Source organism: Mangifera indica, chromosome 9 (genome assembly GCF_011075055.1).
Source record: "Mangifera indica cultivar Alphonso chromosome 9, CATAS_Mindica_2.1, whole genome shotgun sequence".
In the NCBI taxonomy this organism is placed as follows: domain Eukaryota; kingdom Viridiplantae; phylum Streptophyta; class Magnoliopsida; order Sapindales; family Anacardiaceae; genus Mangifera; species Mangifera indica.
In genome coordinates this window covers 13,819,628-13,831,101 of record NC_058145.1, presented here as the reverse complement: position 1 = coordinate 13,831,101, position 11,474 = coordinate 13,819,628, and the positions used below count along the sequence as shown (strand labels likewise).

At 32.3% G+C, this 11,474-nt stretch overlaps 2 protein-coding genes across 5 annotated transcripts; one reads left to right on the top strand and one right to left on the bottom strand.

Moving 5' to 3' along the window:
• Positions 1-2,512: 2,512 nt before the first annotated feature.
• Positions 2,513-3,115, top strand: LOC123226298 (transcription factor TCP8-like). The gene has a single exon (XM_044650813.1). It carries the CDS (start codon positions 2,513-2,515, stop codon positions 3,113-3,115), a length of 603 nt encoding a protein of 200 aa, XP_044506748.1.
• Positions 3,116-5,164: 2,049 nt separating this feature from the next.
• LOC123226103 (OVARIAN TUMOR DOMAIN-containing deubiquitinating enzyme 9-like) lies at positions 5,165-10,532 on the bottom strand. 4 transcript variants are annotated; one of them, XR_006504275.1, is made up of 10 exons: positions 10,359-10,532; positions 9,809-9,882; positions 9,604-9,658; positions 8,824-8,898; positions 8,612-8,685; positions 8,474-8,522; positions 7,321-7,405; positions 6,288-6,344; positions 5,586-5,668; positions 5,165-5,256 (listed from the first exon to the last, which is right to left on the bottom strand). XR_006504275.1 is itself a non-coding variant. In XM_044650582.1 (9 exons), the coding sequence occupies exons 1-9, from the start codon at positions 10,410-10,412 to the stop codon at positions 5,655-5,657; spliced, it is 537 nt and encodes a 178-aa protein (XP_044506517.1). In that variant the 5' UTR covers positions 10,413-10,529; the 3' UTR covers positions 5,268-5,654. The 4 variants fall into 4 exon arrangements, 2 of the variants coding, with proteins under 2 accessions (XP_044506517.1, XP_044506519.1); XR_006504274.1 differs by lacking the exon at positions 5,165-5,256 and adding an exon at positions 5,268-5,487; XM_044650582.1 differs by lacking the exon at positions 5,165-5,256 and having other exon boundaries at positions 5,268-5,668; positions 10,359-10,529.
• Positions 10,533-11,474: the final 942 nt, after the last annotated feature.

Here is an 11,474-nt window from a genome sequence, read left to right as displayed (position 1 = left end):
TTATATATATATAAAAAAAAAAGAGAAAGGGTGCGCGCAGTGCGTGTGCAGTGCGCGCACCCTTTCTCATATATATAAAAGAGGAAGGGTGCGCGCACTCGTGCAGTCTTTCTCTTTTATATATATATATATATATATATATATATATATATATATATATATATATATATATATATATATATATATATTAAATATTATAATATTTAATATAATATATAAATAATAATAATAATTTTTAAATATATATAATAATATAATATATATTTAAAAATTATTATTATTATTTATCTATATTTATTAAATATTATAATATTTAATATTTATTTATTTATTATATTTTTTAAATATTATATATATATATATATATATATATATATATATATATATATATATATATATAAATAAAAGTGTGCATGCAGTTGTTTATATATATTATATGAGGGTGCGCGCATTCTGTACGCACTGCACACTGGGCACGCACCGCGTGCACTACGTACGCACCGTACACACCGCGCGCACTGCGCACGCACCGCGTGCATCACACCTTCCTTCCAGCGCCTACAGCTACAGGGCTGGGAGGGTATTTTTAGAGTTACAAAAAAATTTACTTATAAAAGTAAAACTACTGTGTGTTTGCCTAAAAAGATATAAACGAAAAAATTTTTGCTTATTTTAATTAATATCTCATTAAAACTTGCGATTACAGTATTTAAAGCTAAACTTAGAACAAGGAGTGTTTTCTTTTGATTGGGCCAGTGCCGGTGCTTCTCCTAAATAGAATTCACTTACCACGCCAGGGCTCGGTAGACAATGATGGGCTTTAAAGACCTAACTTTTGATTCAGCGTCAACACAGCTCAGCCCAGCCCAGCCCAAAAGTAGAGGCCCAATAAGAAGACAGTAAATGAAGCGGTTGCCGTTACAGCTGGATTCGAGTTGAGGCAAACTCGAGCTCTGCTCAACTTCAGTGAAGCAAAACTCGAGCTCAAGCTTAAACTCGTTTTAAAGGTGTTCAAACTCTTATCGATATTAAAACAATATCACGTTGATGCGTTTCAAATTTTTCAGACTTGAAAGTAGCTTGGATTCAAAATCGATTTAGAAAATATTAAACTCTTAGGCTTGAGCTTGAGCTCGTTTGAGTCTAACTTATTTTGGGTTTGTTCAAGTCGAGTTCAAACTTGAGTTTGAACAAATTTGATTCAAATCTGATCTTAGTTATTGTCAATATTGTTGGTGTCATTATTCAGACTTCACCATCTTATTGAAGTGATAGTGTCTGATTGTTAGATTTTAAATTGAAAAAAAAAAATAATTACATCGCTTAATTATAAGTTATCATCTCAATTTGTATACATAAATTTATATAATAACAAATTGAGGCGACGTGTTCGGATGATTATACGTTTTTTTTTTTTTGTCTTCTGCCAATATTAATGTTGTAATACAGACTTTTCCATATAAATGTGTGACACATGAATTAAATTTGTAAGATTGAGGGTTGAAAGGAAAATTGAACTAATAAATAATTTTCATAAGTTTGTGGTAATCAAAGAGGAAAGAAATAATAAATAATACCTAGATATCTAATAACTTAATCAATTGAAAGAATATTTATTGCCTTTATCTCCAAATCAACAATCAAATACTAAAACATGAATTAAAATATGCAATTGTTAGAAATCACAGTACAAATTATTTGTATAGACCATTTAATTCAGAATTAAAGAATATTTAGTAAGTAGAATCTGGTATTAGAAATTAATTATTGCCAAGCAATACATAATAATACATTCAATTCCTTGGTAACGGTAGTAAAATAACTGATCACACACCTGCAAGAAGAACATTAATGGCTAGATATTAGCCACTGGATTTCACCATCATGACATCCGACGGTCTCAGAAAAATGCACTCTTAACTTAATTACTTCACTTCCTTTAGCCTTACTATGCAGCAACTAAAACAATTTGCAGTTTAAGAGGTATTTGGGATATATCCTGCCTTGATAGTTTCAGAATTTGGACAATGCCCAAAAATGAAAGATATTATAATGTATTAGGAAAGGAGTAATGTTATATGTATATAGTTTCGAATATATAATTAAATATTTTAATAATATATCATTATATAATTGAGTATTTATTTTATCCTTAAAAGTGTGTATTCAAATTACTCATATTAAACGGATAAAATTACGGGTCTAATAATTGATTCTACAATTATTATATTATATAAATTAAAATTTTAATTTAAAAATATCACTAAAAACGATTTGGGCATATATCATTGTATACATAAAACCCCTCTTTTGCTGTTGGAGCATCAACAGGCTTACACCAAATAATTTGGTCTCGGTCAAATTATGTACAAAACATTTAAAAAAAAGGAAAAAGATCTCTCACTCGCATGCTATGTCTCACTCTCTTGTCTTTTCTCAATATGTGTATATATATAACACTGTTGCAGTCTTGCTTCTTTCATTGTAACATTCAAAGAAAATCAATCTAGATATGAGTCTTGAAGGCTTGTCATCAAAGAAAACTACAAAACTCATGAAACCATCCGTTTCTCTAAACACAACCGGTAGCTCAAAAACCAACAGGCTTGTCACCGGCAAAACACACAAAGATCGCCGTATAAGGGTGGAAGGCAGAGACAGGCGTATCCGTTTGCCCGCTCTGTGTGCCGCGCGGATCTTTCAGCTGACTCGCGAACTGGGTTACAAGACTGACGGTGAGACCATTGCATGGCTCTTACGGAAAGCTGAGCCATCCATCACGGCGGCCACTGGAAAAGGTGTTAATAATAATAATAATAATCCTCCTGTTCCTGTAAATGTCCCGAATTCACCTATGCTTTTGGCTTTGACTGCGCCTTCTTTGAGTTTTTCTGAGGCCAAACTCCTCCCTGAACAGAATCAAGGAATGTTGAAGAATATTTCTGTGGGTTCAAGTTCCATGGCTGTTAATGATATTGCTGAACCTGCACTGTCAACTTATGAGTTTGACATCTTGCCGAATTTTGATATGGCGTTTACTGTGAACGAGATGTCCTTGTTTGAAAAAGTGCATTTGCCAGATAATGACGAAAACCAGGAGGATTTACCGGAGTAATCGGAAGAAAGCTGCGTGTTCTCCATATATAAAAACTATGTAGCTCTTTAATTTGCTTTCAGACTCAGTTGCAGTAATGTTCCGATTTTTAATTTTGTGCGTAATCTCCTTAGTATGTTAGAAGATGAAGAGGAAAAGAACAAACAAAGAATGAAATAAATTAAAGAATAGATGGAGTGAAAAGTGCGTTGACGTTTATCTTTAATCTTCTTATTACTATCATAGTTGGGTTTTCTCCATTAAATTCTGTCATAAAGTTTCAGTTTTCGGGTCGTCCAATGAGCCTCATTTGCTGCACGTTGCTGACATTAGTATTGTACGCCAAGTAATCTTTTTATGCCAACTCAATTTGCTTTGTCATTGTGCCTCGATTTTCACAGGACTGCCTAGAAACCACTTGCAAATTCACTCACCTGATTATTACAGGGGTAATTCTGTTGAGATTTACTTTCCATATATGTGAGGCTTATCATTGCACACTGAAAGGCAATCACCAATCAACTCTTGCCATAACACAAATATTTCATTTGCATTAATTTGGTCTGTCTAAAATAAATTTTAATTCTGCCATAATTGTTTACATTCCTATTCATCCCCCTCCGTAAGTATATCGGCCATTTAGTTTTAAAACTGATATCAGAGTTTGGACCTAGGAGAGAAATTTTTGTGAATTTAGGGTTTGATGATCTATAAAATGGCTAGGACATCACAGGGCTTAGTGAATGACATTGCACTAATAGACTCTTATATGCAATGGAAAATTAAATTGAGATTTCATATTAGGCGTGTGGATCACAAGTTATGAAAGATGGTAACTTTGTCCCCAACAACTTCCTAACAATTGATCCAAAAGATGAAGATGACAATACTAAAAAAGATGAAAAGAATTCTAAAGAATTCTTGCATTGGATTCCATAGAGTTCAACTGAGTATCCGCATATGATTTGATGAAGAAAGTGTGAGAATTCTCCAAGCGACTCATGAAAGTACGAGTCAAGTTAAAGAATCTAAAATAGAGTTATTCTTTAGAGAATATGAATTATTAAAAATAAATTCAAATTAGAACATAACAAACATGTATAAGAGATTTTCAAATTTGGTTAATAATTTGAAAGGTTTTGCGAAAAAAGTTTGAAACTATCCAATAATATAAAAAGATTTCAAGATCATTATCGAATACATGGAGTATAAAGATAATAACAATAGAAGAATCAAAAGAATTTAGCAAAATGCAAAGGGATGAGTGATATATAGCCTCTTGACCTTCGAAATGAAATGGAAACCTAGAGAAGTAGAGAACAAGATTAAGGAGGGTGTTCTTAAAGTAGAAAATGGAGAGGAGGAAGAAGAAGAAGATTCAACCAGGGAAAAAGAAGACACAAATCTTCTTGCTAGAAAATTTACTAGATTTTTCTCACAAAACAAGAAAAGTAAAGGGAAGAATTTTTGAAGGCATAGAGTAGAAGATGATGACGATAAAGGCAAGTAAGATATTATGTGTTATAAGAAGCTCGATCACATCAAACAAGATTGTCTTTAATCAAAATGGATGACAAAAGACAAAAGAGACAATAAGTATAAGAAGGTGCTCGGCGCAATGTGGAGTGGTAGTGATGACTCTAGTGACCGAAGTGAATAGGAGGAAAAGAAGGCAAACATATGCTTAATGGCATTAGGTGACTTGGACAATGAGGTTTGTCATTCCAAATCCTACTCCTTTAATAAATTACACGAAGTATTTCATGCATTAATGGAGGAGTCTGTGCAAATGCATGGTAGACATAGGTTATTACCTCAACCTATATTTTCTTCAAGGACCGATCATGCTTTAATCTATATTTAATATACAAGCATTATATCATTTATATTTGGCATAAAATTAGCCTTTTTGTGTTACGTTTTGAAAAAATTCTAAAGAAAAAATAAATTTTTTTAATTTTTTAATGTTATTGGACATGAGATGTTGAAATAGGAGTGATGAAATAAAATATTCAGTTGATATCTTATTGAGCCACAGTTTAAAAAGAGAAAAAAAAAGATCTCTGTTGCTTAAAAGTAAAAACCATACCTTCAATGCAAACTGCAAAGAACTGCCTTTTGCACATAAATGAATGCAACTTCGTTCCAGCTTTCTGAATAAACTTAACAATGATAAAATGAAATTAGTTCAAGCTTCATTAAGGAAACAATTGAGCACAAAGGGCAGAGATTGCCAGTTTACATGAAAAAGAAAAAGAATCTTATTATATATGAATGCAGACGAGAGTTTCCTTAAAAGGGGAGGGCATATACAGATGAGGCCAAACACAACATCACCAAGAAATTCTGCCTTTTTTATGGTATCTGACCTTAAAATCCAAATAGAATGGCTCCTGATTCAAACCAGTTATGAGGAAGTTGCATCTTCTAGTAAAAGCAACACACAAACATTTCAATATCAAATAGTCAAAACACTGAAGTTGATCATTACCATCACTCGTAACCATTTGGTGACAATTGCTTATTTCAAAACAATCGCCATATTTTCTTCTTCTTGGTCTCATTCAGGCTCATCTGAAGCAATGGCATAAATGAAGCATTGTTAATCTTTGAAAAAACACAAGGTATATGAAAATGGTTAGACAGTTCTGAAAGATTGAGACATTTAACACAGTATGGAACCCAAAGAACCAAAGAAACATGCCAGGTAGTCACCCAATCATCCTAAGTTACCAAACAACTAGGCAATATATCACAAAACCTGGTCGTCTGGATGATCCTACCTAGTCTTATTTTGTTTAGGATCAGTTTGAGGGATTAAATTCAACAACTTGTTTGACAAAACTCTAATAACTACAATGGTGGTCACATTTTTCAGATTGTCGAAAATCTGTAACATATGACTGCAAAAAACAACATATAGTCTGTCATAATCATATGCATCTTGGCAACTGACTAAACACTCCTCCCAACACTTGAATTTGAATTATATTCAATGTCAAACAAAAATTTTGAGGTCAAATAAATAAGAAATAACAGATAATTGTCTGTTTTCAGCAACTCAACTACTTCTAGCACCTTAAAAAAAATCTTGGGACTTTACACTAAAAGTTCAGAGTTTTTTCCCTTCTATATGTGAGTTAAAAAGAAAGCACACCAGATAAGGTCCAGAAGTGCAAGAGTGGATATTTACCTCCTGGTGGGCATATAGAGTTGTAGTGTACTTCTGCCCAAAAGCTCAGATAGATTACTGCCCAGGACACAAACACAAAGTTAACGTCCATTTCCTATTAAAAAACAAAATGGTAAAAATTGTGTAATCAAGAAGCAAGATATTTCCTTCTTTTCCTTTAAAAACATATTTCACCTAATGTATCTTTTAATCAGCCCCTTTTGAGTGCACTAAACATAAAAGTGAGAAGAAAAAAGAGGGAATTGAAGCTCAAAGCAAGTCACTGGCTTAATATCCATACTGAAGTTCTTGATAAATATGGAAGTTTTTTCAAAAAAACATGGTATACTTACGACTATAGAGATGCATGCATTTACTTCTGCTAGTGAACATACCACTCATTTTCTCAAGGGAAATTTCCCTCCACCGCAGTACAAAAAATCATTACCTTTTATGAAATTAAATATCAAGTTTTCCTAACCATCATATGAAACTTAAAATGAAATCCATTTTATGAAGGTGTAAATAGATCCAAATACATGAATTCATCTCAATCCAGTCTCTTCCATTCAATAATTTAGATGGGGCCTTACCTTGATCAGTGCAATATGGGTTTAATCATTGTCAATATAGGTCAAGGGAATCCAAAAGTCTAGTCATGACACAGCAGCAGGAATTAAATTAAAAAATCAACATTAACCTCATCTATGAAATGAGAACAGAAAGCATATCATGAATTTTAAGGGGTTGCACACCCTATGGCCCTCAGAATTTATTATCAGGAGCAGAGAGTACCCTTCAGTTTACAATTTAACAGTAAAGTTTTATACAAGGCTTTAGTCTCAGTTTTCTTTCTATCCATTTCATTCCGAATAAAATGAAAATCTTAATTACCACAACCATCAAAAAAAATCTTGATTAAAAATGCTATTTACTAGGTACAGAATTGGAGATATCACTTGCAATATAAAAAGCAACTAAATCATATTATCACTGTGTACTACAAAGTGTATCAAATTAACCAAACATTTAAGCAGTAAACCCACAAATGTACCTCGGTTTGACCTCTCAACATTTGGGAGAATCTCAATATAGCAAGTGTCCTTGAAAGACGTTATTACAAATATTTTCACACCATACTGCAACAAATCAATAACATTTATTAGACAACACAATGTGAATTTAACAAACACCAGCAAAGTAAAGAAGATGTCCATTCTTTGGATATTGATACATGCACATCAGGTTTGTGCCTGCCTACCTTAAATGATGTATTCAAGAATTAAAAGCTTTTAGAAATAATATTTACAATACAATTCATCCAATCACAAGCAACTGTACTACTATGGAACTAGGGTGGCTTATAGAATGTCACATTTACCACAAGCATGAAAGCTGAATTATTTTTCGCAACATGACATGAGTTCAAGATTATCAGATTGGGCCCACAAGGATTGCATCGTCAAGTATGAGATGATCTCCTAATCTGATCCATAACATCCAGAACTGCCACCTAACACTACTAAGAAATGAGCAATAATATTAATATCCTTCTTCTATAAGTTTTATGTTATCGACCAAAGCCACAACACTTTGTCAATGATTGTTCAATCTCAAAAAGACAATATGTTTCAAACAACAAAACCCCTTCTCAGACTCTTCAACTAATATATCTTATTGCTATGTTATACTTATTCCTCAAAATTTTCCTGGGAAAAATCACCCCACTTGTTTGGAGCAGATACCTTGTATTGTGGTTCAAGTGATATCCAAGTAACACCAATCAAGGGTGAAGCAAATATTACCAAGTACCTGTTAATAGAGAATGTAAAATATTTCTTTTATTATGGTTCCATATAATTCTCATTATAATTATTATGAGCTAAGTCCTGTGTTCTTAAGATTCATGTCCCAACACTTCATGAGGTTGTAGTGCCTGTCACTCAAAATTTCATCAATTGGTGAAGTTATTGCAAGTAGAGTAGTATAGAAAACTCTACTGAAACCATTTTCATACAATTGGCAAAGAATATATGACCAAGATTTATCCGTTAAAAAGATCTGCTACTAGTCTAGAAGCCATTTCAACAAGCAACTTTAAAGAATTAACCAGATATAATAATTCATTAGAGAAAATTGATAAAAAGAGCTATAAAAATCATGGTAATAAACTGGTAAAAATGTGAAAATAATATCATTAAGCGTACCAAATCTGAAGCAGCCTGCAAAGTGACATGATCGCCCCATTCACCACTCCTATATTCATCCACATGATAACAAAAGAAAGGTCAAATTTTACTCACAAGCAAGAAAGTTCAAGTCAATCAAAGGGTAAAGGGAAATACTTGGACATCTTCTCCAAATAGTCACCATAGGCCATAGGAACATATCCCTCATACATCTCTGGATAAGACTTGAGCTGATAAATCATGATACAGTGAAACAAAAACAAAAAAATTACAAATTTATGCAAACCCTACATTCATTACGCCTCAAATACTCTGAACTCAAGCTTCTGACAAAAGTTGCCAAAATTTAGTGTAATAAGCAAAAGCACCTGATTTACAACTTGTTGCCTAACAAATTCATGGTGATCAGGAGTTCGATAAATTTGATCTGATAAAGCACGAAACTGATGACATGATGGAATAAATGAGAAATCGTGTGTAAATGATCTTAAGCATCATATAAAAATATCGTATCTTCCTCATAAACGACAAGTTAAAAGTAGTACATTCTGAGAAACATGCTTGACTTTTTAAGACAACTGGTAAAGCATATGATCTGTTAACAACAACAATTGCACAGACAGCAGCAGACATTCATGTTAGATAAGACCCTTAAAAAACAAAAAATAACAAAACATTTGAAAGCATCCACAGTCAAGATACAGAAACTGGTCCTCACTAATGCCGCACTAACTTAGAATCATGTAAAACTTTTGTTGAGAAACCACTGATCCTAAGGCTTATACAATTTAACTACTACGGCAGGGGACTTGAATAGAAGACTCTTCATCAGCATGGTTCCACAATTGGTAGGGAAAATAATTGAAAGCATTTTGATTATGGCTAGTGAAGCAGTCAAAACATGTAAAAAGCAAGAGGACACAGTTCTTACAACTGAGTGAGATGAAATCATACTGTGTGAGAAAACATATGATAGGGAGAACCTAGTCTGCAACAGAAATTTGAACTTCCATTTTTGCTGAAGAAAAACAGTTATCAGCCTAATATGCTGAACTTCCATTTTAGCAAATAATTAAAGGAACTAGAAATTATAGCATTATGGAACCTAAAGCACACCAAGACATACATGCCAAACTTAAAAAGCTAACCTGGCAGTTCCCATCTCCTTGAACTTTGCATTCAACCAAATCATATACCAGCAATCTAAAGAAGAAGAAGCATTTGCTTAGTATAAAATAATATGATACCCCAATACCAAGCTAGAAAGAAGATGTTACAATAAAAAGGGAGCATAAAATGAAAAAGAAAGTGTCTGCAAAAGATTTAAATGGGTGGAAAAACAAGACATGATACCTCTCCAGTAGCCTTTGGTGGTCCAAAGTTGCTTCATCGATAGATGGTATTTCTCCATTAATTCTAGGAACATGCTGCACAAATGACAAGACAAAGAACAAAATTCAAAACATAGAATGAGAGCCAATTTCAGGATGCAATAGCGAAGAAGGTAAAATTTGTAACAAATGTAGCTCAACCCAAAACCAACATGCCTGCATTGCAGGTACATATTTTGTTGACCATTTTTCTTGTAAGGATCTTGAATTAAATACATAGAGAATTATCCAAATGAAATTACCTTTCTGATATTTCCAGACAAAGGAAATGAAATACAATACCATACAATAGATTAAACTTAGCAAACGTGCTAAAGGCCAAGTTTCCATACAATAGCAATCAAAAGTAATGGACTAGCAGGAGTACATTAGCTCAACTCCAAGCACGCATAAAGATGGAATTCCCCTAAATTTTGTCAGGGAAATGATATGAACACATAACAGCATTTTTTAGATGTTAAACTTACAGGAACAGGCACCATCTGATTAACGAAATTTGTTCAGATTAATACCCGTTTGGGAGAGCAGAAAATAGCAGCTGACGAAAGAGCATTAGAAGAAGCCATTTTCTGCTGCGTGTGGATAAGGAGGCAACTACGAGAAAGCTCTTAAGACTCTAAGTTAGGGTTTAGTTGGCTCCATTTTTATTAGAAGAGTGTGGAGCTTTCAGAAGATTCTTTCGATTCGGAGAGTGGATGGAACCCATCCCGCACCCGGCCCAGCCAATTTTTCTCAAAGATACATGCTTATGGTTTTTTTAATGGTCAAAGTTCAGTTGAAATTAAATCTCTTCTTATATAATTCAATTTTTGGGAGGACAATTTTCCCTATACTAATATTATAATATATACATTTTTTTATATAATTTAAGTATATAAATGATATATTATTATTTAATTAGTTGTCACTTTATCTTTAATTCAAAATTATCCAATCACAACGATGACATATTATCCGTATATCTAAATTATATACAAAAAATATGTATTTATAGTTTTATTGTCTTAATTAAATTATAAATAAATTATTTTTTATTAACTTAAATAATTATCATTTAATTCGTTATCTTTATATGAGAAAATAAAATAAAACTCTTAACTCTAATTTTAATCACTCTAAAAATTATAATCTCGCTAATTATAGTTAAAACTATAGTAGGATTACAGACAGACTATAGTAGGATTCAAATCGGAATTTTATCATTTTGATATGATTTACAATGAATTACACTAAAACAGTAGGATTACAGACAAAATCATATTATTCTAATATAATTCTAATTATTGCGAACTGTATTCATTGTAACGGGTGTTAATCCTCAAATTACTATAACCTAGAATTAAAATTATACTTAACAAAGTTTTGTAGCAAAATATATTTAGTTATAATATACATTCAAAGTAATAAAAGGCTTTTTATTTCTTTTTCGTATCTTTATCATAAAAATTAATAAATTATATTAACATAGTAGGGTAAAAGCAAAAAAACAAACATCATTTTTAAAATTTACGAGAGAAAGAGTGTAATGAGGCCAGAAAACAAATGAGAAATAGAAAATTACTAATATTCATTTACAACCCTCATGTCATGTGATTGGAATTTTAATTATTAAGATTATTTTTTATTTT

What these genes read in the sequence shown, in the direction of transcription:
- LOC123226298 (XM_044650813.1), top strand. Translation starts at nt 2,513, where the DNA reads ATGAGTCTTGAAGGCTTGTCATCAAAGAAAACTACAAAACTCATGAAA.
- LOC123226103 (XM_044650582.1), bottom strand. Translation starts at nt 10,412, where the DNA reads ATGGCTTCTTCTAATGCTCTTTCGTCAGCTGCTATTTTCTGCTCTCCC. An exon ending in TTTTCTGCTCTCCCAAACGG is followed by an intron (nt 9,883 to 10,358) that starts GTATTAATCTGA and finishes TCATTTGTGCAG; the next exon opens with CATGTTCCTAGAATTAATGG. An exon ending in AAGGAGATGGGAACTGCCAG is followed by an intron (nt 8,899 to 9,603) that starts GTTAGCTTTTTA and finishes TCATGTCATCAG; the next exon opens with TTTCGTGCTTTATCAGATCA.